Here is a 27,806-nt window from a genome sequence, read left to right as displayed (position 1 = left end):
AGGTGGCTGCCATTATCATGCAGTAGAAGTCTAAAGCTTCAAAATTTTTCTTGAGTTTCACTTGAGTTGCTGTGTTATCTTAGGCAACTCCCATTATCTGTTCCATTTTTCTCTGAGTGAGAGGAAGATCATTGAGTTGTGTGTATTTCTTAGTCCATTTTTTTCTGCTTTAACAGTATATCATGGGCTATATGGCTTAAAAAACAGGAATAAGTTTTCTCTCACTTTTAGGAGCTAAAAGTCTAGCTCAAGGTGTCAGCAGGGTTGCTTATCACTTATCTCTGTTTTTTCTTTTCTTCCAGAAGGCTGTCCTGTTCTTGTATCTACATGTGGTGTGTGCACACGATCCTGGTGTATCCTTGTGTGTCCAATTTTCCTCTACTTATGAGAATACACATGAATGGCTTTGTTTTTCTGTGTGGAACATACAATATAGCAGGAAACGTAGCCTATCGGGGATTCATTACACATCTCCAATATGGAGATTTAGAGCTTAATACAAGGAGGGAATTGGGCAGAGATTGTCTGTTTCAGTCAGTTTCCCATATTGGCAAGGGGCATGAAGTATTTTCACAAGTTCTTTTTTGACAAGCCTGTGGCTAAGGCGTGCTTTGATTAGTTTTTCTTCTGGAAGCTTCCAACTTCTATTTTTTCACAGTGCCAGAGTTTTCCTGCTGGATCTTCATTCATTGCTTGATTGAGAGATGCTCCAGAGAATTGGATGATTGTGAAAACCCTGAAGTTTCAGCTCCTTAAGTGTAGCACGGATTTTCCTCACTTCAGAGAAATTATTCCCATAAAGAGGAGCTCCTGGATGTTGAAAGCCATCACAGCCCTGGGATTGTAAAGTTCATGAATAAATCCAACCATTGACAGCTTTTACTATACAATTCTAGTTCTGAATTCTATACAAGAATCTTTCTTTGTTTGTGAATGCATGTGCAGTTGCCAGGGGGAAAGAATAGGAACCAAACTGACAAAGTCCACTAGGTAAATGACTGTGAACTTTTGCCATTCGCCTGTATTCTCAGGGTTTGGCGATCCAAACTATGTGATAGCTCAAGTATAATAATAATTTATTGCTAGGCTAATGTTCAAATTTCTGTTGTAGTTCAAAGAGCATCTCTCATCCAAGCACAAACTTCAGGGCCTCAGAATCTTTGCCTAATATTTCAAGAAAAGGCACATTTCTGTCCTCACTATGCTGGATTTGACACAATGGACATATGTGGCCTCTCTTTGGCAATAACTAACCTCATGACCCTAGACAGAGGCCTGGGGACCTCTTCACAGGAAGAAGTCTACACTGGGGGAGGGAGAATGTGAAGTCTGAGTGATCAGGAAATGCTTCTGCCATGAAGTCAATGCCTCTTCCAAGAACCACTTTGTTCCTGCTGCAACCACCTGTACTCCTCTGAATAGCACCAGGTAACAACCAATAGTCAAATTTCTGGATTCCTGGAGGGTTCAGGAGGCACATTAAGAAGTGAAATTTGAAGGACATCAAAGGGGGAAGGCCACACCATATCTTTCACAGGTCAATCAAGTGTACATGGCACCCTAAACACGTTAGTCTTTGACAGGAGTTGACCTTGCAGCAGAATGGGTAGAGCATGATATGGGCTATAGGATCACAGAGGTTTGGTCCAGGCTTCAGCTCTTGTTCTTACTACAGCAAGTCTCAGGTACCAGTAGAATTTATCTCTTCAGATTGTCCTGACCATGAGGTCCTGCACACAGAATATTCTGCAGAGTTTTTGTGATATCGTAATTTATCAATAAATATTTATCAGACAAATGTATGAATGATTAAAAGAGCAAATTGTATATAAGTAAAATCATTACATTACAACTGGAAATGTCTGTTGCAGTACTAATTAAATACGAATTCTCTAGAATTTTTTTCTATTCAGAAAGAATGTATTTTATTACTAAAATGGGAACACATACATACTGAGTTAAAATACTTCAATTTTAAATCATTTACTATTTTTATAAATGACTTAAGGATACTGATGACAAAATGATATTTTGACATTCCAATATAATAAAATTTTATTTTTTAAATGTTAACATTCAGGTATTTATAGTATATTTAAAAAGTTCTCAGACATTACCACTATCTTATAACACTTTTATCTTATAACACTTATAATCTTGAGTCATATAATCTTATAACACTTTTATCACTACAGAAAGAAACTTTGTACCCATAAGCAGCCATTTTTTACGGCTTTTCTAAGCCCTGTTTGAAGTTCCAAGTAGGAACAGAGTTATTTCTTGTCTCTCTTGGTTTGATATTCTGAAAGTTATATATGTATGGAATCATACATCCTATGGCATTGTTTGTCTGGCTTCTTTCACTTAGCACAGGGTTTTCCAGTTTTTCTAACACAGCAGCATAATATGACTGAATGGAATTCCACTGTAGACAAGATTGCCTTTTATTGTTTATTTATAGTGATGAATAATTTCCCTCTTTATGGGAAATGGTTTGAAACCATTATCAGTAGCACTACTATTCATGTACACATTCCTGAATATCAAGTGTTTTTGTTTCTCTGAGTTATACACCTAGGAATAAAAGTGTTGGTTCACATGGGGGTACTTCCTTTAATGATCAACTGTCTCTCCATGTAGTCATAATAGTGTTTATAATGTGCTTTTACCTTCACAGTAGATCATGAATGTCTTTTGATCTAACTCACCACTTGGAGTGGATGCAGAATATTTACTTATCTGGTTTTACAAAAGAATATTAAATTTTTCATCATGGGAAATTAGATGATTCTGTGAGGAAGACTCAAGCATTTTCTATGTTTTCCTGGCAGTTTATAAGGAAGACTTTCCAAGTTGTATCCAGAGCACTTTTACTGCTCGTAACTTGGTGTTCTCACATTGTGATGTGCCCTCCCCACATGCTTATTCTTGTCAACCACCTGGAGAACTCTTTGAGAGGAAGGACCAAATATTAAAGTCAACTATGTATCCACAGAGCTACTCTGACCAGATGCCAAAATTGTGATGCAAGGCTAAAACAATTAGCAGAAATATTGCCATGCTAATTTGTGCTTTGGAAAGAGCATTAGACAAAATTTACATTTTCTTCCAAACTTGACAATCTTAAAATCTTTGTGATACTATTCCAGGAAACTTAAGAGATATCTTGTAATTTCCCAATTGAGTACCTATGGGACTCTGAGATGCACTTAAGAATTTTCAAGTTGTGCTGTGGACCCCTGACCAAAATTTCATTTTACCTTCAGTCATCTTCCACTGATACCTATTTCTTTCTGGTGGTACACACACGGAATGGCTCACAGTGCACTGAGATGTGATTCATACTAGGAGAAAACACTTACATAAGAAGTTGTTGTACTAGATTGTGACAATCTATAGCCTAAGTTCAGAGTCCAGACTTTTCAAATAAAACATTAGCTAAACATTATATGGGCAACAGTTCAGATAAAATAGGGCAAACTCTGGATGGGTGGAGCATGAGAGACCCAAGGAAAGCCTTAAAAGAAATAATTCTTTTCTATTGTTCATATTCTACAAATAGGTTGGTTGTGTGGGATTTACAGGAACATATTCCATTCTGGATGAAGACAAGTGCATCCTTGTGAATCTGAACAGAGAGCTCCTTATCTCCCAATCTGTTGTCCTTTAATGATGAGACTCTGGGTAATGTTTGTGGCATCTCTGGCTACTTGCATGACGTGGGGTGAGTACTATGAAAATAAAAACATCTCAGATCAGGGCACAGAAATTTGGAGAGGATGTGAGTGGTGATATCAAGAGGAAAGGGTATATTAGTCCCTTTTGTGAAGAGCACTCACTCTGGCCATAGGCTTGCCGTGCCCAGGCCACAAAGTTTGTTTTGGGCATAGTGAGACACAGGGGAGGAAAAACACCCTGAGCTTCTAGAGCACACAACCAGTGCATAAGTGCAGTGAACAAACTTGGGTCTCATAGATGAGGATTCAGAGAGCTCAGCTTTCATTCTTAATCCAGGTATAGTGGTTTCATTTAAAGAGGTTGTATTCATAAACTCTGTGTCCTTAAATGTGATAAGTTCATTCTTCATGGCTCACTCATTTTTTTCATATTTTTGCATAGTAACTACATCCAGGTTTTATAGAATGCATGAAATGGATTGCTATTTCTAAGCCATTTGGATGGTCCTTTATCATAGAGTGATTAGGTATATAACCTCCTGAACGACTGGATGATCAATAGCTTAAATAAAAGAGACAAGAACAGAAATTATGTTCTTGGTTAATCCAGGTCTATAATGAGGAAGTTTGTCTACATTTGTACCATTTGATGGACACAGAAATTGTGACTCAGAGAGGCATGGACTCTCCAGAGATAATGTGAAAAATCATGGCCTGGTCTCACTGGCTCCTGAAATGGGACAGTGGTCAAATATCAGCTTCCTTAGATCACTGGAATGAGTAGGATTTTATCTTTTCTCTGGCTATGTAACACTTTGAGAGAACTGGAATGGATTAAACAGCAGAAAAAGTATCTAGGTTGGAACAGAAATATTCTCTTCTGCTAGGTATCCTGCCATTCATTTCCATCTTTAGGCTGCATTCAATTTTATACTGTCCCTCATCTGTAACATGAATTTATCCTTGTTAGTCTAGCAAAATTTTCTTTAAGAAGCAACTTAAAGGAACGAGAGTTTATGTCAATCACAAACTATCTGCTATGGTTTGCATTCTTTTGTAAGCCATCCAAGGCTTCCACATTTTCACTCTAGGCAATGTGGCTTCAGCCCAATTTATGTAGCTGCAGAATTATCATTGAGCTAACAGGCCACATCTAGAAATTCCTACCATAACTTGTTTCACCTCTTTGATGCATTCTCCCCTCCTGCCAGCCCACCTTCCTCTTCTGCCTTGACTGTCCTAAAACAGCACCATGCTGACAGGTCCTCTCAGGGTCAACTGCAGTTATCTTTGGACTTTATTCTCAGATCATTCTCTTCTCCCAGGGAGGACTGTATTGAAGTCACTCAGATGCATTACTGTACTTGCCCTTCACCTATCTCATTCACGATCTTAGGGTATTCTTATCTAATAGAACCTTTTAGCAAGATTCTCAATGACTCTATGTTTAAGCCTATATAACTTATACAGCCAGCATCAGTAACCTGCTCTTTTCTCTCTGTCTTGCTTTGAGGAATCCACGTCCTGTTAAGACCAAATCCTCCTTTATAATTCCTTGTGCACACCTCCCTTTTACATCCTAATATTTTTCTCCTAATTATTAAAGGGGAACTATGTGGGGTACAGAAACCTTAGGTAACAAAAGAAATAAAGAATCCTGCAAAGCCACTATCCATGGATATCTCAATATATTTGCATCACAGAAAGCACATTTTCTTTCTTTCTTTCTTTCTTTTTTTTTTTTTTTTTTTTTTTTGTCTTTTTTCTTTTTTATCGGTACGGGGGATTGAACTCACGACCGCCTGCTTGCAAGGCAGGTGCTTATGCTGCTGAGCGAAATCCCCAGCCCCAGAAAGCACATTTTGATGTGATTGGTAATCCTCGGAAATAAGAACAAAAAGCATAAGCAAGAGATTTGCCCTTAGAAAAATATCCCATCCTTCTCTCCTGTAGAAAGACCTGCTCAGGACACTTGAGGAAGATTATAGAAGTTTATTGTGTTCTTAGTTTAGAACTGTTCCTGCTGCTCAGTTGTCCACTAAGTAAGTTCTTTATCCTGTCTTTCAAGGCCTTTCCTGACACACACCTTCTCAGTCCAATGTTATCTTCCACTCACCCTGGACTTCATCTGGGGATACTCATGCACTGCTTACTACTTCCTAGCCACAAATTTTACTGCTGTCTTTGAGGATCTGCACATTTTCTCCACTGGCTATTATGCATTCTCATTCTACATTGTGTTGTGCACTAATTCTTGGCTGCAAATCCCTGGTCCTTTGTACCAGCAAATTCCTCACTCCTTATTCAAACTCCTATAGCAACTTTCTGATAATTCTGCAAGGACACATCTTTCCTTCCACTGTTGAATTTGTCTGTTGCACCTTGTCCTCATGAGTTTAACATTCTTGAAAACAGAGGCCACTTCTTTTGCATCCTCTCATCAGCAGGCAAGGACTGAATGTTGTATTCATTCCCAGAAACTCTCCTTGTACAGAGACTCTTGCCTGAGTGCTTTCCTATTACCTGTTTCAATTTCTCCTCTGTGTAGCCTTTTGAGTTAGGAAGAACACTTTTCCTTATGCTCATTTTACTGAGTCCTCGTGTGTTTGGATGATTTATTCAAGCTTGTGTGCAAGGGAAGTGGTAAAAACCAGTTATAATCAAGTGCTAATCTCATCTTTTTGATGTGCCCCTTTTTCCTCTCCATATCTAGCTGAGCACCCTTCCTCACCACCTGTGGTGGACACTAAGTATGGAAAAGTCCTGGGAAAGTATGAAAGAGTGGAAGGGTTTGCACAACCTGTGGCTGTATTTCTGGGAGTCCCTTTTGCAAAACCTCCTCTTGGGTCCCTGAGGTTTGCTCCTCCACAACCTGCAGAGCCATGGAACTATGTAAAGAACACCACATCTTACCCTCCCATGTAAGTCAGTGGGCTTGTGTTTGGACTCTTTTCTGGGAAGTTTGTCTTAGAGGGATGCAGGGCGTCAGAGTATCCAATGATTGACTTTCATTTGTTCTAGAAATGTCTAAAGCAATGTTCAATGTTGCAAACACTTAATTTTTCCACAGTATGTTGCTCTTAATCTTTGACATTTGTTGCATTCCAGGAATGATCTAGTTTCTGACAGTATGATAGTGAACAAAACAAAAGCCCCTGCCTTCATGGAGCTTGCATGTATTTGTTAGAGAGAGTTAATGAATGAAACATAAATTCATAAATGATTTAAGTACTCCATGAGATTATGCAAAGAATTCTGGAAAGAAGTAGTAAACAGAGAGGGAGAGGAGAGATAATGATGGTGTCTATTTTCCCATCTCAAGCCTTTTAATGTCTATGAGAGGTGTGGATGAAGGAAGGATGTAGGTTTAAGGCATTGTTTGGGATTAATTTTGTAACTTCTCACTCCCAGCTCTATCTAGATTGCCATGCTCCAATCACCCTCTTTAGCTGAAAAAAAAAATCTTCCATGTCCAATTGGCTTCACAACCATCCCCAGAGTACCTCAGTATTGTGCTGAGTCAACCAAAATCTTAGAATATTTCTTACAATCTATGTGAAAATACTTATACAAATAATACTTATACAAATACTTTTACAAAATAGCATGAATATTCCTCTTTGTGTGACCTGGCACTGTTCTTTAAACTCTTTGTTCTTTAGTTTTATAACTGTAAAATGATGATAATAACAGAATTCATTCTTGGGGATGATCTGAGGGATCCAAGAATTCATAAGAATTTTAATTGACATCTGGCAAACAGGAAAAATTAAATATATATTACCAATTTAAACTTGTGCAGAATATTAGAGACCTCTTATCATGGCAGCAGACATGTTTATAAATTTGACCCTGCTGGATATGTGAGACCCTTAGACAAAGCAATCACTTAATTTGTTGCTAGAAGATGGCAGACAAAAGGAGACATAAATTCATGCAAGGCCACTTAACATAATACATGACTTGAAGCAAGAACGAAGGGAGAGCACTATTTCATTCCAACAGTAGATGATCTGAAGACACCTAAAAATCCCAGAAAGCCCCCTACTCAATGTAATTCCTTTATTCCAAGTGATATTGTTTACACTTATAGGATTCAACTTCCTAGAACATCAGGACCCAGATGACACTTGCAGTTTCCATCTGGTTGAAATTTGTGTCCGTCCTCTATCAGGTGTTCCCAACTAAAAATTGGAGAATTTTTTGAGACAGACCTTGTGAGTACCAGAAAGATTACTGTCTCAATTTCTGAAGACTGCCTATACCTGAATATTTATACTCCTGTTGACTCAACAAGGAAAAGTAGACTGCCGGTAAGACTGGGGGAGCACTGGGGTAAAACTGATGGGTCCTAGCACCTGGGTTGTCCACTACTTATCAGACAGTGATGAAGGCATCTTGGAACCAATGCAGCATGAGCCATGACAGATTCCAGGCCCTGTGGCTTCTTTTCCTCACAAGAAATACAAACTTCACTTTCCTAGTTCTCTAACTTACCTGGAGCCTCCGGGGGCAGATTATGAACATCTGAAATATACAGCTTAAATTTTCCAAGTTTTTCACAATAAGAACAGACCAAAAAATGGTTTACTTTGTTACTAGATTAAGAACATGATCTTATACAAATAAGATTTAATTTCCTAGAAATGTAGAGGTATAAAGACCCTTGAGAAAGTTGAACAAACCGAACTTTCTTTACATATATCGAAACAGACACAAATGAGGGAAAAATAGTCACATGGTAGTGAAGATACAAGGCCATGATTTTCAAACCAGCACTCCTAATCCGGCCTGCGGACCAATCTATGGGTCTCACCTGGAGAGGAGATCGGGGATGGGGGCAGGGCAAGAGAAAAGAGATGGAAACAGGATGCGATTCCAATCGAGTCTCGTTTATTTTCAAAATGGCTACAACTTATATAGGGTGGGGGGCGGGCCAAGGGCAGGAAGAGGGCACAGAGTGTTATCTGATAGGTCATCATCACATTCGGATATATGACGTAAGCAGGAGAGGATTATGGGTAATGTAGGCAGACATGAGGATCATGGGAAATGTAGGCTGACACACAAAATGCCCACAGGCAGGAGGGGCAGGGCAGCAGTAGCTATTCGAAGCCACTCCCTACATGCTCCCTGACATGGACTAGGAAATGAAGCTTATATGGTGAGTTTCTGTAACTTTTCCCTATCCTGAAAGTACTGTTAGAACTTTCATTATTCTATGGTGTATGTGTAGGTGAACAACACTGGATCACTATCAGAAAGGCTTCCTTGTTTTTGACCAAACCATTTGAGATTTTTGTCATAGCTCCTTAATTTCCTGTGACACTGGTTGATGTAAAAGTGAGTTAGCAATTCACAAACAAAAATGGTCAAAAGTGAGGCAGGTTGCAGGTGTAGATCAGTGTGTGGAAAGTATGCTGGAGACAGGACGAAGTCTCTAAAAATATCCTCTTATGCGTCCCAGGAATTGAGTGGGTGTTTCTGATCTTGGAATGAAAGTTGACCCTATATATGCTTTATAAAGCATAAGGAGAGAAATGTTTCCTCATTCATTCATTGATTCACTCATTCATTTAGTTTTCTCTTTTATACTCAATGTTACTTGAAGACTAGCAAAACCAGAAATCTGAATCAATACAAATAATAACCATGCAGATCCTGTCTTGGACACTCTTGCTCTCTTGGCTTCATATTAAGCTACTAACTTCTCTGCATAACATTGTTGATGAGCTCTAGGGCTCACTTTCTTCTCACTGATGTTCTAGACTGCATCTCTGCTTTGGAGATATGCTGAAATCAGAGATCAAGAAGCAACAGGGTCATCAGGAGAAAGAAATCTGGAGGCCCTCCATCTTGGACATGAGTTAGAGTGTAGTATACTCCTTTGATTGGTATATAGAGTTGAGCAGCTGCATAATTTCTATGAATATTCTTTCTTCAAATATAATAACTTGTCAAGTCTTGTTGGAAATCTGAATATGTGCATAAATTAGCACTAATAAAAGCAAGTACCAATTGATTTTCTATGGTGTGGCTGTTGGTTGCTGTCCATGGGCACCCGAGAACTACAGTCCTGAGGTCACATTTCATGATCAATTTCAAGTATTCCCACTTATTAGCTGTGGCATTGCAATCAGTAGCATTTATCAACTTGGCTCTGGCATGTCTCAATTATACATTATATGGGAAAATATTAGTGTTTACCTCATGAATGAGTTAACTAACAGTGCTTAAATAAGTATAAATATGTGTTTACTAGTGGTTTTATAATTTCTTAGAAAAATAACTACAGCAGGGCTATTATTATTTAATCTCACAAGCATTCCTTAAATGTCGGCTCTTGAAATAAATTAAGTATGAATACAAACTGGTGCATCCCTTTTATATTCTATCCTGATCACAGTCCTTGCCTCACAGGAGGCTCTCTGATAATGTAAATTATATCACTGAAGAGTTTATGAAGAAGGTAGATGTGAGGTAGGTTCGAAAAGGTGGGAGACTTTGGTTGTAGAAGAGGCAGAGGGAAGGCATGAAACAAAAGGTCACCATTTAGGAAATGTGTGTATCTTTAGAGAACTATTCCCACTCACAAATTCAATTCCCGAAAAAGGAAGTAAACTAGGGTAAAGGTAAATAGAAGTTCTGCTCATGATAAGTTTATCTTGATGAATGACCAGGCATGAGGGTACTGTATGTTGGGGAGAACCTGAATTCTTAGCCATTGCAGATCCCATGGTGATATTCTCTGTTTGAAGAATATTGGGAAAAGGTAACAAATAAGGTTTAGGGGAAAGGGAAGGGATTCCAGGGCACACTGAGTGGATGATGTGCTAGGATCCAGGTGGAAGAGCTAAAGAGTTGAAGGGCTTTCATTTGCAAACTTGCTGGGTTCTGTGAATTTTCTACAATAACAAGCTCCCTGAGTCAAGTATGGCACCAGAAAATCACAGCAGAGCCTGAGAGAGATTCTTCCTAATTCTGTTTCCTGTAAGCAGTGTGTATATGTCTTTTTGCAGGTGATGGTGTGGATCCATGGCGGTGCCCTGCTGGTTGGTGGGGCATCACCATATGGTGGACTGGTCCTCTCTGCCCTTGAGAATGTGGTGGTAGTGAGCATTCAGTACCGTCTGGGTATCTGGGGATTCTTCAGGTAAGATACTGGACTCTTCACATATGAGCTTCTGTGTTGGCCTGTTTTCTTTTGACTAGGTGATTACCTTAAAGAAAGAAATGTATTTCCTTTCAAAATTAGGAGCTTTATTTAATCAGTCTTTGGTGACAGCACCTTTGTCACATCAGAGTATATATCACAAGAGAATATCAGAATATATCACTGGAGAAGACAAGCAACCAAGGTAAACACTCAAGGGCCAGCCAGCTTGGGTTAAGTGACTCATTCTCTTTGGAACTAAACTACATCTCATAGGATCTATATTATATTTTTCTCATAGCGACACCATATTAGTGCTACAGCAAATTAAAGTTCAAGGCTTCAGCACAAGGACATTTGGATTGGCTGGGGGAGCCACATGCAAAGCAAACCATAATAGCTGCTCCAGAAAAAATATTGAGTCCCAGTTGTTGCCATGCCATCTCCCAAAGCATTCACTTTAAATTCCTTAATAATGCCTCCAGTCATGTATAATTCGATCCCACTGAACTTTTCAATGATGGGTCACGCTTATTCATTTGTTGCTGAGATTTTTCATGGATTGATTCCTTCTGCCTGGAATTCTGGATCTACCTGTCAAACTTCCATCCTTGGTCAAATCCTAGCCTTCATGATACTGCCTCTGAAATACTCATTTCACCTGTGCTACATCTGAGCATCTACCAAAGTTGTAAAAGGACCCTCTTGTCCACAATTCTCTCTCATTTTTGAGAGTGAGCACTCAGCAGAGCAATAAAGTTTTATTCATGTGCTTTGAAAGTGTTGCAACCAACTATGCTGCCAGGCTCTTCTCCTAGGGACCAATAGTGACCCGGCATCTTCCACTCCTAACTCATCTTACCACCAGCATACAGTCAGTCTCTCCAAAGAATTTCCTCTTCATTGGTGCTCACACTTGTCAGTCACCTTGCAACTCCTGAGCCATCCTCATCCCCCGTGTCTCTCTTTTCTTCTCCACTTATCCCTGAGCACTTCTGCAGCTCTTTGTATCACCTTCCTGTCTTTTAATGGCAAGTGGCTTCTTTAGATATCTCCTCCCACTCACATAGATGTTTAAAGGATGCCTCCTATTTTATATCTACTACATACTGCAATGTCCACTACCTTTCATCCAAAAGTGACTCTTCCTCTCCTCCTAAGCACCGTAGTACATCCACTAGCAGCCGTCTCCTTCTTTTTCCTCAGAATAAAGACCTGGAAGGTAGAGAGAACCCTTTTTTTTTTTTTCCTTTTTCTTTTTGATTCACTACATTCACTAGGCCAGCAAATCTTCTTGGTCCCATCTTATGTTTATTTAATTATTTCTTGCTTAATCTTTGCTCACATCCTAACCAATGACCCATATGCTCATTTTATTCTGATCTTTACCAAATGCTAATATGACAGAGAAATTTTCAATAGTGATGAGATCTTAAATGACACAGCACTGTACCATATCTGCTTCTTTCTTTAACTGGTTTTGTTTTTCTTCAAGTCACTTTCAATTGTTGATACTATATTCACTTTTCAATTATTTGTGTAGGCAGTATAAGTGAATATAACTAGAGCTTTTTGCAAGTATTATTCCTTGATGCAATGTACTTCTTAGATCTTCCTTGGATACACAGTAGGTGGTCAGTTTACCACTTCTAGAAGAATGAGTGCAAATCACCCCATAGAACAGTGCTGTAGGAATAAAAGGCAGAGAGATGCATCTGTTTCAGGTTTGTGGATCCCAGCCTTCATTCTGGAAGACTAAATTAGGGCCCCAAGTCATTTCAGTCCAAGGAATATCACTGTGATAGTTCTAATTATTCCCCCCTTCCCTGTCTCTTGAAGCACAGGGGATGAACACAGCAGAGGGAACTGGGGTCACTTGGACCAGGTTGCTGCACTGCGCTGGGTGCAGGACAACATTGCCAACTTTGGAGGGAACCCAGACTCTGTGACCATCTTTGGAGTGTCAGCAGGAGCTGAAAGTGTCTCTGTTCTTGTAAGTCTTCTTACCTTTGTCAAATCTAATCCTAGACTGGATATTTCTGATGAATCTTCCTGAAGAGCAGCCAATCAAGTCATATTTGCCTCTCTTTATCAGACCTAGTTTCACAGCAGAGTTTGTTCAGTGTCCATATCAGCTTGAGAAGAACCAAGGCCCAGTGCTCCTTGTACTGTTTTTCAGCTTAATTTCCTGGGCCTGAAAGAATCTCCACCACCAATGTGCAATAATAGTCTTACTTTGCTTTCAACTTGGTTGAGTTTCCATTGGTCTTTCTAATGATTTTTATTGAATTTACTGGTACATTTGGATAAATATAATGGTAATATTCATCCTAAGAAACTTGTACCTGTTATAATGTGTCTTTATTCTTCTTTTCTTCCCCAATCCCATCCCCTCTGTTCGACCCCTCTTACTCTCCTTACACAAAGTTTTATTTCTACTTTATCCTTCTTTTATCATTTTTTTCTTTTCTCTTTCTTCCTTTCCTCTCACTTCCTTGTTTCACTTTCTTTTGAATCATTTCTTCCTATTTCACATTACCTATAATATACTTTGTCCTTATTTACACATTGAGTTTCTCACTTCAAAGATGTCATGCAATATCTACATGTGTGACCTATTTTTATTTAAGAACACTGCCTATATGTGCCTCTGTTTACCTAGAAATATCTCAAATCTATCCTTCAAAGTGACTGAGTAACTCTGTATTATATAAAGAAACACATCTTTTTATCTGTTATTCCATTAATGGCCTTTTGTTTCCAAGGTTTAGCTATTACAAACTGTTTTACCACAAACATGGAGGGTGTCATATTGCTTGAGTATGTTGTTTTTAATCACTAAGGCTCACCTTATTTCTCTTGGGAAATAGGTTTGGGAACAAACTATATATAGCAAGATCAAAGATATGACTACAGCCCTGAGAGCAGGGAGGGGCTTCTTGTTAGTTGTCCTGATAAACTGACAGTGTCTAAGGGGGAGAACAACACTCTCAGGAGGTGTGGGTCAAGTTGTTTTGGAAACATAGGAGAGCAGAAGGGAGGGAGGGAAGGTGAAAGTAGGGGGAGGGAGGAGAAGGATGACACAGGAGATTTGTGACACAGATTCAACCTGGAGTCTTGAGATGTCTAACTCATATGGGGGCTGGGGACTGGGGGACACTGACTGATGTTACAAAAGATGCTGTAAATCAGAAGTAATCAGTCAGCTACTTAGTGTTGAGCACAGGGTCAGCCCTATTTCTGTATTTTTATACAAGATATTAGTTTCATAGTTGAACACACAAAAGAAGACATTGTATACTTTTTGTAGTAGAGAAACAGGAAAACAATTGTTAAAGCCCAAAAGGAAAATGATTATCCACATTTCCACTGGATATAGTCCATGTATACTCACTGTGGAACATTAGCCATGTGTTAAAACAGAGTATTTTCCACAGTTCATCTATGTATCTGTATGTGAAGCACTCTAGCATGAGGAACAACCATTGCTCCTTCATGGTGATGATTTTTGTTAGAATATATTCTAAATAATCAAAATTCTTGGATAAATTTTTTTCTGGAAATACAAGTGTATTTCTAACATTATGGTTGTTGTTGAGGCCACATGCCACATATTTCCAATGTCATCACTTATTCTGGTTTCTGGTTCCCTCCCATTAAGATTATCTGACATTAAAGAAGGATCATCTTTTTTAAAATTTTTATTTAAAAATGAGAAAAGTCAGAAAAGAGAAACAAAAAGCAAAAGACATAAACAATATCAGCAGATTCAGAACAATAACAATACAGATCTTCAGAACAGAATGAAAGAAGTTTAATAGTGTTTGTGATATTGCATATTGTTTCTTTAAATAAAGCGAAGAAAATTAAAGAAAATAGAAAAAAAGGGTAGAAAAATACTGAATTCAAAAATATCATCATAGAATTGCTAGTTGTTACATTTCTCATTGTTGTCTTAAAAATAGTTGCCAAAGTCACAAAATCAAAGAATAAATAGTGGGTAGACATTCAAAAACTGACAGTGAAAATCCTTCTTTTCAATATTCCAAAAGAAACTCAGTAATATGGTCATCTGTCTTACACACTATACTTACCATTATAGTCTTTGGAGCACTTCCCTAGAAAGAATCTTGAGACCTATATAGCAAAGTAGATACAACTTGGGACCACGCCCGTAAATGAAACTAATCAGACCTACTTGCGTAAAAATTGTATTGCCTCACTAGTATGAGAAATTGAACAAGTAAACAGGTCAGAAATATACAATGGATACTGTGAATTGGGAAAACAGTGTTCAAAAGAAAAGATCTGTGATGGGTAAAAGGTGAAAAGAAAAAGCAGAAAAAGAAACAAACATATATACACAAGATAGTAAAGTAAGTTTCACAGCTAGTTTCGGTTTGTTCCCTGAAGAGAATGTTTTGGGCTAATATTATTTAGAAATGATACCATGCTTATATCCTATACTGTGAATATCTACTAGGAAATAACAACATGCAATCTATAAACTATTGTAACTATCCTACTAACCTGTTTTGAAACTGTTTTTGAATTGTTATCTTTTTTCCTCTTTAAAATAAAATTTAAAAAATAGAGTTCTTTTAGGGAAATGGCTCATAGAGGGAACCTGGGAAACAAAGGAAATCTGAAGAGCAGCCGTAGCTCCTCAGTGGCAGTATTTTAAGGTGAAGGGCCAGGGCAGCCAATGGATAAAGGGAGCCTTGATCTTAATGTCTAAGTGATCCACTCACCTCCATCCTTTGAGAATTAAACTCTACTCCCTTTCCAGGTCTTATCTCCCCTGGCCAAGAACCTGTTCCACAAGGCCATTTCTGAGAGTGGAGTGGCCCTTCTTCCTGGTCTGTTAAGTAAGGATATAAAGCCTCTTGCTAAGGTAGGACTCACCCTGGAATGACTATGTACTTTCTCTACTCTCCGGGAATCCATAAATATGTTCCTTCCTGTGAAATCTCAAAGGATCACTGAGATGCTCAAAGGATCACTGAAATGAGAATGGATGAGCTGTAAGAGCTAGTTCAAGGATCACATTTCAATCATATTTCATACTTAATATAATATCTTCTGGTGAATCATGTTATCCATACCTCCTGCAATCTGTACAAGCATTATTGTGTGGGAGACATGATACACACTTCAGTACCTTCACCTGTGCAACTCTTTTTATAAAAGTGCAATGATTTCCATGACCTGTAAAGGAGAAATAGAAGTTCAGAGGGGTTAAGTACCTTGCTGAAGATCAACTAGCAAAGAATTAGAGGAAATGGATTTTGAAACAAGACACAGTAATCCTGAATTTAAGCTTTTGACCTCCATACCTAAGAACCTCTTTAATGAAGTTTAAGCTTGAGAATACTGTGCTCATTCATTAATTATTTATTTGTGGTGCTGGGGGTAATAATTATGGCCATATCAACAGATGATCTTAGGTATATATATATATATATGTCATGCCTTATTAATGAAAGAAGCAATCTGCACTGCAACAAAATCGATCCCTACATCCTCTGGTGTGAACATGCTATGTTAACCCCTAGTGCATTTAGACACTGGTCTTGTGATAACACTGCTTTGTGTACATTGATGGAAGAAAGCTCCAGTGATCTGGAACTGTGCTGCTACTTTACTCCCTGCAGAAAATTGCTGTTGCTGCTGGGTGTAAAACCACTTCCTCAGCTGTGATGGTTCACTGCCTGCGGCAGAAGACAGAGGATGAACTCTTGGAGGTCACAAAGAACTTGGTAGGTGCCTCTATTCTAGTGGTACCTATATACTGACACAGCACTGTGTCTCCTTAGCTGTTCTCTTGTCCTTGTTAAGCTATGTGCGATGGTTTCTCATTTTTAGCTGCACAGTTAGGCTACCTTTCCAAACTGAAAGATTCTTTATTTTATTATGAAGTATTACAAATGTTGAAAATATTCAGTAATAATTTTATAAAAACCTTCCTCACCATCTATAGTTCTTTGTACTATAAAATTTTGACATTTGTATTTTCAGATGTATTTTAAAATTGAATACTCTATACTTTTGCAAGAAACCACAATCCTAGATTTTGGACATGGACACATTTAAGTTCTAACTATTTCAGAAAAGTTTCACAATTTCTCTTTATTTATTTAAAACATGTATAATAAATTTTATCTGTCTACTCACATTGTAGGCCCAGTTTCCTACATTTTCTGACTACTGACTAAATCAGGATAACCTGAATCTATTTATTATTTATCTACCAATAATATATCCAACTTTTTTCTATCCATCTTTGTATTGATGCAATTCATTTATAGTTTCATCAATCAAATATTTCCCCACACATAATTCCTTTGTTTATCTGCACTCTGTCAATGTCAACAAGTTACCAGATTTGTTAGTTTTCCCTTGATGTTAAAACCAAATACCCAACATCGTAATTTAAATGAGAAAAATTTTCCTTAACTCACAGTGTCTAGAGTCTTCAGTCCATAGTTGGCTACCTTAGAGGCAGCGAAGGATAGCAAACAAGCACTGTGGAGGAGAAACAGCTCATGGCAGGCAGAAAGTAGCAAAGCAAGGGAACCCTCTTTCAGTCTTTTATCTTGTACTGAGGTTCCTAGGATTAGGGTGGTAACAATGCAATCAGTGGAATGATTTAGTAATCACTCAGCCTTAATCCTAGTGTCCTTATTACAAGCATTACACCATGAATCGATCACATACTCTAGATTGAGTCATCTCTGAAAAAGCCCAATGTGTAAATTCATGACTCTTTCAAGGGATATCTCCACAGAATCCATAGCATCAGGGCAGATATTTCTACACTCTTTCACTCTGCATTCCCAAAAAAAAAAAATGACATATCTGTCACTTGTCTGCTGTTTGTCACTGATATATTCATATATTTATTCACCTTATTTGCACTGAAAAACCCATCCATGTCTCCATGCTAACTCTATTGAAGGGTGCTGTCAGGGGAGGAGAACTGCATAGCCTACTAATCCAAAATGTGAATTTCATTTTTCCTCTTCTGTTAATAAATAGTAATTTATGAACTGACTATATCTCTCTTCACATAGAACTATTCAAGGAGCAGCTAAACCATATAGTGAGTGGGTTAAATGCAATAGGAGTGCTGAGAGGGGACACTTTCAATGTAACAGTGATGCTTCTCAGGAAAAGTGATATTTGCACATTTATGGAAGGTCATAGCCATCTGTCATCACAGGGAAACCACCCCCCATGTGAGGAAGTTTCATTTGTGGTCTCATGTGTTACCTGAGCTTCTCCATCTTCTATTTGATCTCAACCATGAAAGATACTGCTGTATCTTGAGGGGGAGCCTATAGACCCATGCGTTGCTAATGTGTCCATATACTGACTCTCATGTGGCTCTGAGGCTTTGATCTGGTTCATCATATGAAGCAGGTTAACTAAAATATGCAAGAAATTGAATCACCACAGTTTTTATATCTGAAAAATGTAAGACAATACAGTCAGTCCAGACGTGACACAAGAAGGCACAGTTTATGCAGGGGTACTTCCTCAATTTGGAAAAACCCAGAGAAACTGTGCCTGGGACATCTTTATGAGTTGCTGTGGAAGTGCTTCCCTGCTTACCACTGCTCTCAATACACACCTGACTTGGGGTGGGTTATCACATATAATGGAATCATCTTCAGTGATTTTGGTTCCATATCTGCATCAGACCTGTTAGCTCTTGTAGGCAGCTTCAGTCCTCATGCAACCTTGTAATAAAGAAAAATATGAGTTGAAGTGATATTCAGTGATTTTATGAGTCAAGGTTTCCTATTGTAGAATGAGAAATCCCCTTCAAAGTGACTTGAAAAGCAAAGTATTTAAGGAATGTAGTAGAATCTGCAGGTAACTGAACATTTCACCAACAGGTGGTTTCGTTCTTCTTGGATGGATCGAAGATATAGTTATTCACTCAGTTTCTACTCTGTTGGTTTCTCACTGAAACATATTTACCTACTGTAGATTTACCCCCTGTGGAAAAAGAACAGTCTGGACTTCTCTTTGTTTAGAAATCTTCTGTAAGATTGCAGTGTTAATTTTGGTGTACAGTCAGTTGGACTGACCCTGACAAGTATCTATACTAGCATTAATCTCTAATTTTGTGGATGGTAAGATCCAACATTAATTATGGATACTTGAAATCACATAGAAGAGGAAGAGGGAAGAAAGTGAGGAATGATAGGAATGCCACTTCATTGTACCCCTTAACATATCAACTAGTGAAGCTGTCACAGTTTCCTCACTACAGTCAACTCACTTCCACATTGTACAAGAGACAAACTGGGATGATGTTACCAGGGTGACCATTTAGATGAAAGTTGAGTAGAAGCACCAGAAGATGTTCTCCCAAGAGCTCCCGTGATGCTAATTTTGACTTAACTCCTGTTGCAGGTGCCTGCCCATCCCTGTGCTACTTGCTTCCTTATGCTTGTGCACATCAGACTCTGTGTAGTGCCCTTTTTCTCTGGGTCTAGCAAAAGATGAAGCAGGAGGAAAAGCTAGATTGCTCTGAGGCACAGGTAGAAGGATGAGCTGTGTCTTGTTGAAATATTCTCATGCTGTTTTCCCTTTGTCTTCACAGAAATTTTTTACTGTGGATTTATCTGGAGACCCCAGGGAGGTAAGAATGTTTGTTTTCTTGATTATGGATTTTGATTCTTTAAACCTCCAATTCACAATGAAAAAACACCCTGCTTTTTGGAATGATAGTTCCTTCTTACGGACATGTTGCTGAATCCCAGCTTATCTTTGGGATAAGATTTGCCATGGTAACCCCAATTGTAAGATCAGAGAATGGACTCAAATGATTAATATCCTGAGTCTCATTCTGTGCTCCTAGTCAGAAAAAATGTGTGTATTCTGAATTGATGTACCTTTTTTCATTATCATTTTTTGCTTTGGAAAGCTCCTGGGAAACAGAATTGATCATAATTTTCTGCTACGAGGGGGTAGAGGTAACTGGATAGGCAGCACAGGATCATTTAATGAGTCCAATTTCCTGGGAGGGCATAGGGCTAATTTGCTATGCAAGGAAAGAAGGTCTCACTGCAACTCTCCTCCCAGCATTCCAGAAACCTGCTGACCCATTTGCCCACTCTCTACAGCTCTTAAAGGAGAAAGAGCAAGTGTGCAGGAGGATGTAGACTGTTCAGACGCAACGGTCATAGGAGATGGGCTGGGTAGATCACTGAAAGAACATGGTTAATGATTGAGCACCAGATGGATGTTGCTCAGATGGCTCTGAGAAGCACAGTGATATATCTTAGATTTGCAACAGGTTCTGAGACTGGTTTGCATTAAATAGCAGGGAAAAGTCAGGGCAGATACATAGACCACAAACTGGGGATGGAGGAAAATGCACTTCAGCAGGCCAATCAAGGGAACTTCCTTGATTATATTAGGAGTGGAACAGTGGGGAGGAACATGTGCATGGAGTCTGGATGAATCTGAAGGAAGAAATGATATGACTTGCTGATAAACAGGATGTGCAGTGTGAAGAAACAAAGATGTTCCTGATTTTTGGGACTCAAGCATATGGGTTTCAGACAGCCACTACTGTCCACTGTGTGGACAATGTTCATTACCATTGCTTTCATGGTTGCTGATTGCAGTGGTCTCCCATGGTTGCTTTCCCCACTGAAACTTTCATTGCTTGTCTTCTGCACTTTTACTATTCACTATTATTTTTCTCCACATTTGTACTTTGAATGATGCCATATGACTAGAGTTTGTAAATCAAAAAGAGAACATATCATGTCCCTCCTTAAAAGTCTGATCTTGTTTACTAGGCAAATTGACATTCCTTCTTTGTTTAAGACTTCAAAGCACATGTAACCTTCAAGGATGTTCCAGATATTAAGCAGAACACATGCTCTACCACCTAACAATGTTACTTGTCCCTGTTCTGGGGCACTCTCCTAAGGTCACTGCTCCTTTACATTTCTGAGGTTAGCTCTGCACAATGGCTCCTTGTCTCTTTGCTCAGGCATTTTCCACTTTGTTCTATGCCTCCATTTTTTCTTTGCTTGACCATAGATTTCAACTCCATCTTCCCCTGGACCTGGCAAACACCTGCTCCAATGGCCCTGTTGTAAATCATCTTTCAGATGAGCTGCTCCTCTTGCTGTTTCCAGAGCAGCCCTTACTGAAGTACACAGGCTTTCTGCTGTATCAGTTGTTGCAAGCAGAACTTGCTCTGTATGAGACACTATTGCAGTAGGATTTGGCCCTTGTAATGATGTTTCCTGCTCTGAAATAGGGAACCAAGGTGCATTTAGGCAGCTTGAGTGATAGGCTTAAAAGGCTCAGTCCTATAGATTAATAGATCTATAGATATGATCCTAAATAATCTGGGAGTCTAAGTTTGAATTTATTTACTCTTTGAAATGTGTTTGTAATCCTAAATCATTACTTGCCGAACTCATATGATCACTGCAAAGTACATGCAGAGTGGTGAAAAAGTTGAGTAGCATTGTGTCCTTTTACCCTTGTGAGGTCAATGGAGAAAATTTGTCTTACAGTCCATTTCTCATGCATAGAGATGTCTTTTTTGTTATCTCTGAAGTGCTTTATTTTTGGCACTATGCTTTATCAGTGATTTTGCCTCTCTGTGAGGGAAAGTAGTAGCGTAATATCAATAGTATGTGAAACAGCTGTAACCAAGATGATGAAGTCAATAAATCAGTGCCTTCTTGAGATGGCAAATTTACGAAAAGTGTAGTAGATGGCATTGTTATGAGCAGAAGTGCAAAAATTTAAAATTACATTACAGAGAGTCATGAAAATTTGTGGACCTTCCCAGGTAGTGTATTATCATAAATAAATTTTACATGCAACTAATTTTCTCTAACAAGTTTGTGATGTATAATAAAACTTTAGATAAGTACCTAAAAGCAAAACAAATATTATAATAATATGGCACATGTCCCCAGGAACTGTGGTATTACCTTTGGAAAATTATCCAGTGTTCACTAATTCAGCATTCATTGTGATTTTATATATATAAATATTATAAAGACACCAGAATTGACTTTATGAATATTTTAGTAATAGATATTTTAATTTGGGTGATAATTCCCCTTCTCCTCTCCCACCAGCATCACATCACCACCACTAACTCCTCAAATTTCTGCCCTTGGTGTTTCACAAATGTACTTCTGGGTTTTTCTGGCTACTGGTCACTGCCAGGAGAGATGTTGGTTATGGTCATATCCTCAAATAGACAGAGGGAGGAACAGATGTGTTATCACAGGGAGAATAATGAAAGGCATTATGCTCCCCAGAACTATCCTGCTGTGCCCACTGTTGTTGATGGTGTACTGCTGCCCAAAGCACCTGAAGAGATTCTGGCTGAAAAGAATTTCAATACCATCCCCTATATTGTAGGAATAAACAAGCAAGAGTTTGGCTGGGGCCTTCCCATGGTGAGTATGCCCAGGTTTCTTAGATAGATGCACCCCCTCCACATATTCAGTCATTTCCTGGATGCTGAGGCTTATATAATCATCCATAAAACAAATTTTGATTGTATTTCCATGAAACAATACTAAAATATCCAGACAAAGGAGCTAATTGTGTAGTTGGACAAATTCCAGAGCTGAAGAAGTTGGAGAAATTCCAGAGTTGAAGAAGTTGGGGAGTCTTGGAGCTTGAATGTAGGGAGCAATTACTTCTACTTTGAGGATGTGCTATGGTTTCCCTAGATCTCTGTTGGGAGCCGTGGCACTGTCAAGTCATCAGACGCGGTGATTGCGAGGCCTGTGGGAAAGTACAAAAGCCTGGGCTAGATTACCCCTCTCATCGAGCCCGCCTGTGTGGCACCTGTTTCTTATCACCCCACTAAGTTCCCGCCTCACAGGGTAGTCTGCCTAGCTATTAATCCTATATATAGCCAGTGCCTCCACCCCCGAGAGAGAGAGAGACTGAAGCACGCAAGGAGCCGCGGGGAGCGGACCGGTAGAGGCTTCGGGGCAGACTGAAGCACGGAAGGAGCCGCGGAGAGCGGACCGGTAGAGGCTTCGGGGCAGACTGAAGCACGGAAGGAGCCGCGGAGAGCGGACCGGTAGAGGCTTCGGGGCAGACTGTATAAGGAGAGAATAAAGAAAAGCCTGACCACCGCCAGACCTTGTCGTGTGTCTTTCCTGCCGGCCGGGAGCGGACATCGACATTTGGTGGCCCGCCCGGGGATTGATCAACCCCGAGACGCGGCGGTGGACTGCATTCTCCTACACAGTGCTGCAGCTGCAGGACAGGTGAGTAGAGGATAAGCCTGGGCCCTGGGTGGCGCGCACCTACAGGGTTTGTAGACTCCTCTCAACCTCACGCGTAAGTGGCGGGTTTCTTGGGCCTCACGCGGTGAGTATGAAACATAACACCAGAACTTAAGGTAATAAAAGAGTGTAAAACATAAACATAGAAGTAAAAATAACAGAAGATATATTAAAAATGGGAAACATGCCAAGTAAAGATACACAGCCTTGGTGTTGGTCCTTCGGAGACTCCTAAAGTCCAAGGACCTCAAGGTGGGGCGTAAGACTTTAGAAAATTTCCTTGCAGAGATTGACAGCTTTGCTCCCTGGTTTCTGCCTACAGGGCATGTAAACCTGCCCTCCTGGGAAAAGTTGGGCAGAGACCTTTCCCTAGCAGAGCGGGAGGGTAGAGCTTCAGTCTCTGCTCGTCCATTGTGGGAAATGATACACACGTGCCTAAAGAGTGAGGGTAGTTACGGGGGGAGCTCTCAAGAACTTGTAGAAGTACGCGAGGTGTTTGAACAGGCACAGTGAGGAAGCTCCCGACCGAGAAGGGTCCGTCAAGGAGGGCAGAGATACAAAAGAGGAAGCCGAGGCGCGGTTTGTGTCTTTCCGCAGGAATCGGGACGAGAACCAATGTGGGTCCCAGAGAGGTTGACGCGACAAGTCCCTCGACTGAAGATCAGGCCTGTTCCACCAGAGGCCAACCGCAGACCCAACAACAAGATGAGCCCTAAAAGAACTGCAGGACAATCCCTTTTTGGGGGCCTGGAACGGCTTGCTCCCCTATGTGCTACCCTTGTATACGCATGGCTCGCTCGCATGGCCTACGACCGCGTTTAAAAGTGACAGGCTTCCCACATTCTCCTCCCTAGACAACAACATGTAGCAGGGTGGGTGAGTCAATGACGGGTAAGAGCGTGCCTCCCCAGCACGACTCAACCTAAGCCAGGCCCTACCCCGTTCCGCTCGAAAGCCGCTGGATTGTTAGATAAATTTCTCTCCGAGGGGATTCGTGGAGAGAAATGAGTGCATGCCTATGTGCAACCAGGTTCCGTCCGGTTCATTCCTGGCCCTAGAAAAAAGGACGAGGGCCTCAGGGCCTTGGTGGACCCTGGGACGGCCGACCAGGGTCTACGCTAAGGGCCTACGGTGGGCCTCAGTTCGGGGCATAGGCCTCTGCACTCTATCCAGGACGGGCTGCGATGCGCGTAGCCATCATTTAAAATAAAATAGGGGGAGATGTTGGGAGCCGTGGCACTGTCAAGTCATCAGACGCGGTGATTGCGAGGCCTGTGGGAAAGTACAAAAGCCTGGGCTAGATTACCCCTCTCATCGAGCCCGCCTGTGTGGCACCTGTTTCTTATCACCCCACTAAGTTCCCGCCTCACAGGGTAGTCTGCCTAGCTATTAATCCTATATATAGCCAGTGCCTCCACCCCCGAGAGAGAGAGAGACTGAAGCACGCAAGGAGCCGCGGGGAGCGGACCGGTAGAGGCTTCGGGGCAGACTGAAGCACGGAAGGAGCCGCGGAGAGCGGACCGGTAGAGGCTTCGGGGCAGACTGAAGCACGGAAGGAGCCGCGGAGAGCGGACCGGTAGAGGCTTCGGGGCAGACTGTATAAGGAGAGAATAAAGAAAAGCCTGACCACCGCCAGACCTTGTCGTGTGTCTTTCCTGCCGGCCGGGAGCGGACATCGACAGATCTCCACCTGAGTTCTCTGGTATTCCAGTGGCAAAAGTCAGAGAACTTTATTCCGTTTAAGATACGTTTCTTACTAAAATGGAATATGGTAATTCCTCTGTTATTGATAAGCAAAATTATGTACTAGATGATACACTCGAGCACCTTGTATTCAGTAACTTGAATGCAATAGAGAGAAGATCAATAGAGAATAACAGCAAACATGACTTGAACAAATCTCTAACACCAAAGGCTGGAAATTTTAAGATGGGGTGAGTTCAGGAAGACATCTGGGTGTGATGGGAGCATCCACGTGGCCAGGTCACTGGACTTGTTTCCCCGTGCTCATCTGCAGAAGAAACACACTTTTTTTCTGACATGAATCAGAAGTGAGGCACTCATGGAAGGCAGACTTTCATATTCCCTTTGGGACGTTCAGAGAGATCAAGAGTCATCTCCTCAAATATTTATATATTTCAGAGAAGGCTCAAAATATTTCCCTCCAAAATTAGCTCTCAGATCTTTGAGAAAACTGTTTTGAGTGAGATTTATGTTTCAAAGGGAAGAGGAGTAGGGAGAAATTTAAGCTTTCTAAAGTTACCACTCTAAGTGGAGTATGTTCATAATCTCTGTGTACCACAGTACTGACAGCTTTCTCAAACAGGTACTTCAGTACACTTGGGTCATGGTAGATAGGATGTTGATTATGTTTCTCAGGGCAGAGATTTGAAAAGACAAGAGTTAATGAATTTATCAGTTCAGAAAAGTCTCAGTCATAACACCAAATTCAAAAGTGATTTTCTTTTCCTCAGTCATGTAGGTCTGTGCATTCTTTTTTTCACTGATCCTTTCAAATTCATAAAAGATCCAGGAATATCAGGTCCCAACACAGAAGTTAAATGCTATATTGGTTTGGTTGTTTTCCTGATATTTCATGATTATTCATAAAGACTTAACCATTTTATTAACAGGCGATAGGAAATCCAGTCCCTGAAGGCAAGCTGGACCAGAAGACGGCCACATCGCTCTTGTGGAAGTTGTATCCCTTTGCTGTAAGCTGTGTGGGAATCATGGCAATAGAACAACAAAGAAGGATTGTGGGCTTGCACAAAGTTACACAGCCATTCAATGGCCTGAATTCTGAGTTTGTGTCCATTTTTCTGTCTTCCTCATTTTACTACTCAGGGAGAATTTGCACAGGGCTCAAGACTTCACTATCAAAGTGATGCTGTTGACTGACTGGAAAATCTGAATTACTTATCAGGTGTGTGTTGTCACTTTCTTGATGCATTTCAGAATGTTTCTGAGGAACTGACAGCAGTGGCCACTGAGAAGTATTTAGCAGGGACAGATGACCTTGTGAAAAAGAGAGAACTGTTCCTGGACTTAATGGGAGATTTGATGTTTGGTATCCCATCTGTGATTGTGGCCCGTGGCCACAGAGGTGAGTCATGGCAAATAGAATCTAATATAGCAGCTTTGGTTTCTGAGCCACCTGACTCCTACCTAAATATACAATGTGTTGTGTCTATAGTCAATACCATAATAGTTTAATTACTACTATTGTGTACTGTTTGTTGGAAATCAGGCAAACCTCCAACTTTGTCCTTCTTGTTCATGACTGACTTGGGTGAGTTGAGATTTTGTAATTTACCATGATCTAGAGGAATGACTTATACTTACTTAAATGATAATTTTGGAATTCAGAGAAGAGTTTTATCTAACTAGCAGACTTTTGTGGATACTATGGATTTTTTCAATCCATGTACCTAGGATATTTAGCCAACCTGTTTGTGTTCATTAATATTTTACATTTTTCAGGGTACAACTATCACACCATCTGCATTAAATTTATTCCTAGTTATTTTTATTCTATATGGATTTTAAGTGGGATTCTTTCCTCAATTTCATTTGTAGATAGTTTATGGTTAGAACATAAAAAATGCTACTGTGTTTTGCATGTTCATTATGTATTCTCCAGCTTTATTCTGTTCACTTATTTGTTCTAAACCATTGTAGTGAAGTTTATAGGGTTTTGTAGCTATAATTAGTATGTCATCGGCAAAAAGTGACAGCTTCAGCTTTTCTGTTTGATCATCTTAATTTTTTTTTTTTTGCCTAATTAGTTGGGCAAAGACTTCCAGTGCAGAGGTGGTAAGAACAACCAACTTTGTGCTGTTCCAGATTTTATGAAAAAGGCTTCCAATTTTTTCACATTGGAAAATAATATGACTAATCCAATGAGCTGAGGCTGTGTGAGGTGCATTTGAACATGTGGCACTGGCCTGGAGAGAGTTTAAGACCATCGATCCCATTGGCTAAGTGCCCACCCACCCTCCAGACACACTGGACTAGGATTTGGAGGTTTCACAGGCCTGACTGGATCACACTCATGGACCTTCTTTAAACCTGGAAAGCTGAGGCCACGTGGCATGTGTTCCAGAGTGCAGTCTCTGACCTTAGGAGAGTTTAAGACCATCACTCCTAGTGTTTAACTGCCTGCCTAGCTTCCTGAAACACTGGAATATGCTCAGGAGGTTTTGCTGGCCTGATTGAACCACACCCAGTGACCTTCTTTCAATCCAGGGAGCTTAGACCACTAAAGGTGTGTTCCAGTGCACCAGTGCTGGCCTGGGGGAGAGTATTGGACCATCAACCCAAGCAGTTAGAAGCCTGCCCAGCTTCCTGGAACACTGGAGGTGGCATGGGAGGTCGCACGAGCCTGACTGGGCTATCCATAGCAACCTCCTTTCAGTCCCAGGAGATGAGGGTGTGGAGTCAATTTCCAACATGCCCAGGGGAAGCTTTGGAGCATTGCTCAAAACATGGAAATATAGGAAAATGCCAAGATGAAAGACCAAAATGCAATCTCAAACCTGCAACCCATCCCAAGAAAAAGCTAGACACCTTAAATGCCTAAAATGATAGCAACCGAAATAAAGAAGCAACTCCAGAAAGCTATAAGGGAACTCAATAAATAATCACCCATGTAAAAGAAAGAAATGACAAAAG

At 40.2% G+C, this 27,806-nt stretch overlaps 1 protein-coding gene and 1 long non-coding RNA gene across 2 annotated transcripts in view; both read left to right on the top strand.

The window, feature by feature from the left end:
* Positions 1-3,556: 3,556 nt before the first annotated feature.
* The window catches only part of LOC100730472 (liver carboxylesterase 1-like), a 35,793-nt gene continuing 11,543 nt past the window's right edge, over positions 3,557-27,806 (top strand). The window contains exons 1-11 of the mRNA XM_003472092.3: positions 3,557-3,724; positions 6,391-6,598; positions 7,852-7,990; positions 10,697-10,830; positions 12,670-12,823; positions 15,620-15,724; positions 16,485-16,589; positions 19,445-19,483; positions 22,146-22,286; positions 25,766-25,846; positions 26,091-26,238. Of these exons, the coding sequence (XP_003472140.2) occupies positions 3,670-3,724; positions 6,391-6,598; positions 7,852-7,990; positions 10,697-10,830; positions 12,670-12,823; positions 15,620-15,724; positions 16,485-16,589; positions 19,445-19,483; positions 22,146-22,286; positions 25,766-25,846; positions 26,091-26,238 (1,309 nt within the window). The 5' untranslated portion in view covers positions 3,557-3,669. The remainder of the gene's footprint in view (positions 3,725-6,390; positions 6,599-7,851; positions 7,991-10,696; positions 10,831-12,669; positions 12,824-15,619; positions 15,725-16,484; positions 16,590-19,444; positions 19,484-22,145; positions 22,287-25,765; positions 25,847-26,090; positions 26,239-27,806) is intronic.
* On the top strand, positions 22,576-24,767 carry LOC134475743 (uncharacterized). The gene is made up of 2 exons (XR_010046964.1): positions 22,576-23,114; positions 23,730-24,767. It is a non-coding gene; the product is annotated as an uncharacterized LOC134475743 (long non-coding RNA).

Source organism: Cavia porcellus, unplaced genomic scaffold (assembly GCF_034190915.1).
Source record: "Cavia porcellus strain 051 isolate PalLab524CR breed Dunkin Hartley unplaced genomic scaffold, mCavPor4.1 scaffold_4, whole genome shotgun sequence".
NCBI lineage: Eukaryota > Metazoa > Chordata > Mammalia > Rodentia > Caviidae > Cavia > Cavia porcellus.
Note: the sequence above shows the minus strand (reverse complement) of the source record. Positions and strands in the feature narration are given on the sequence as shown.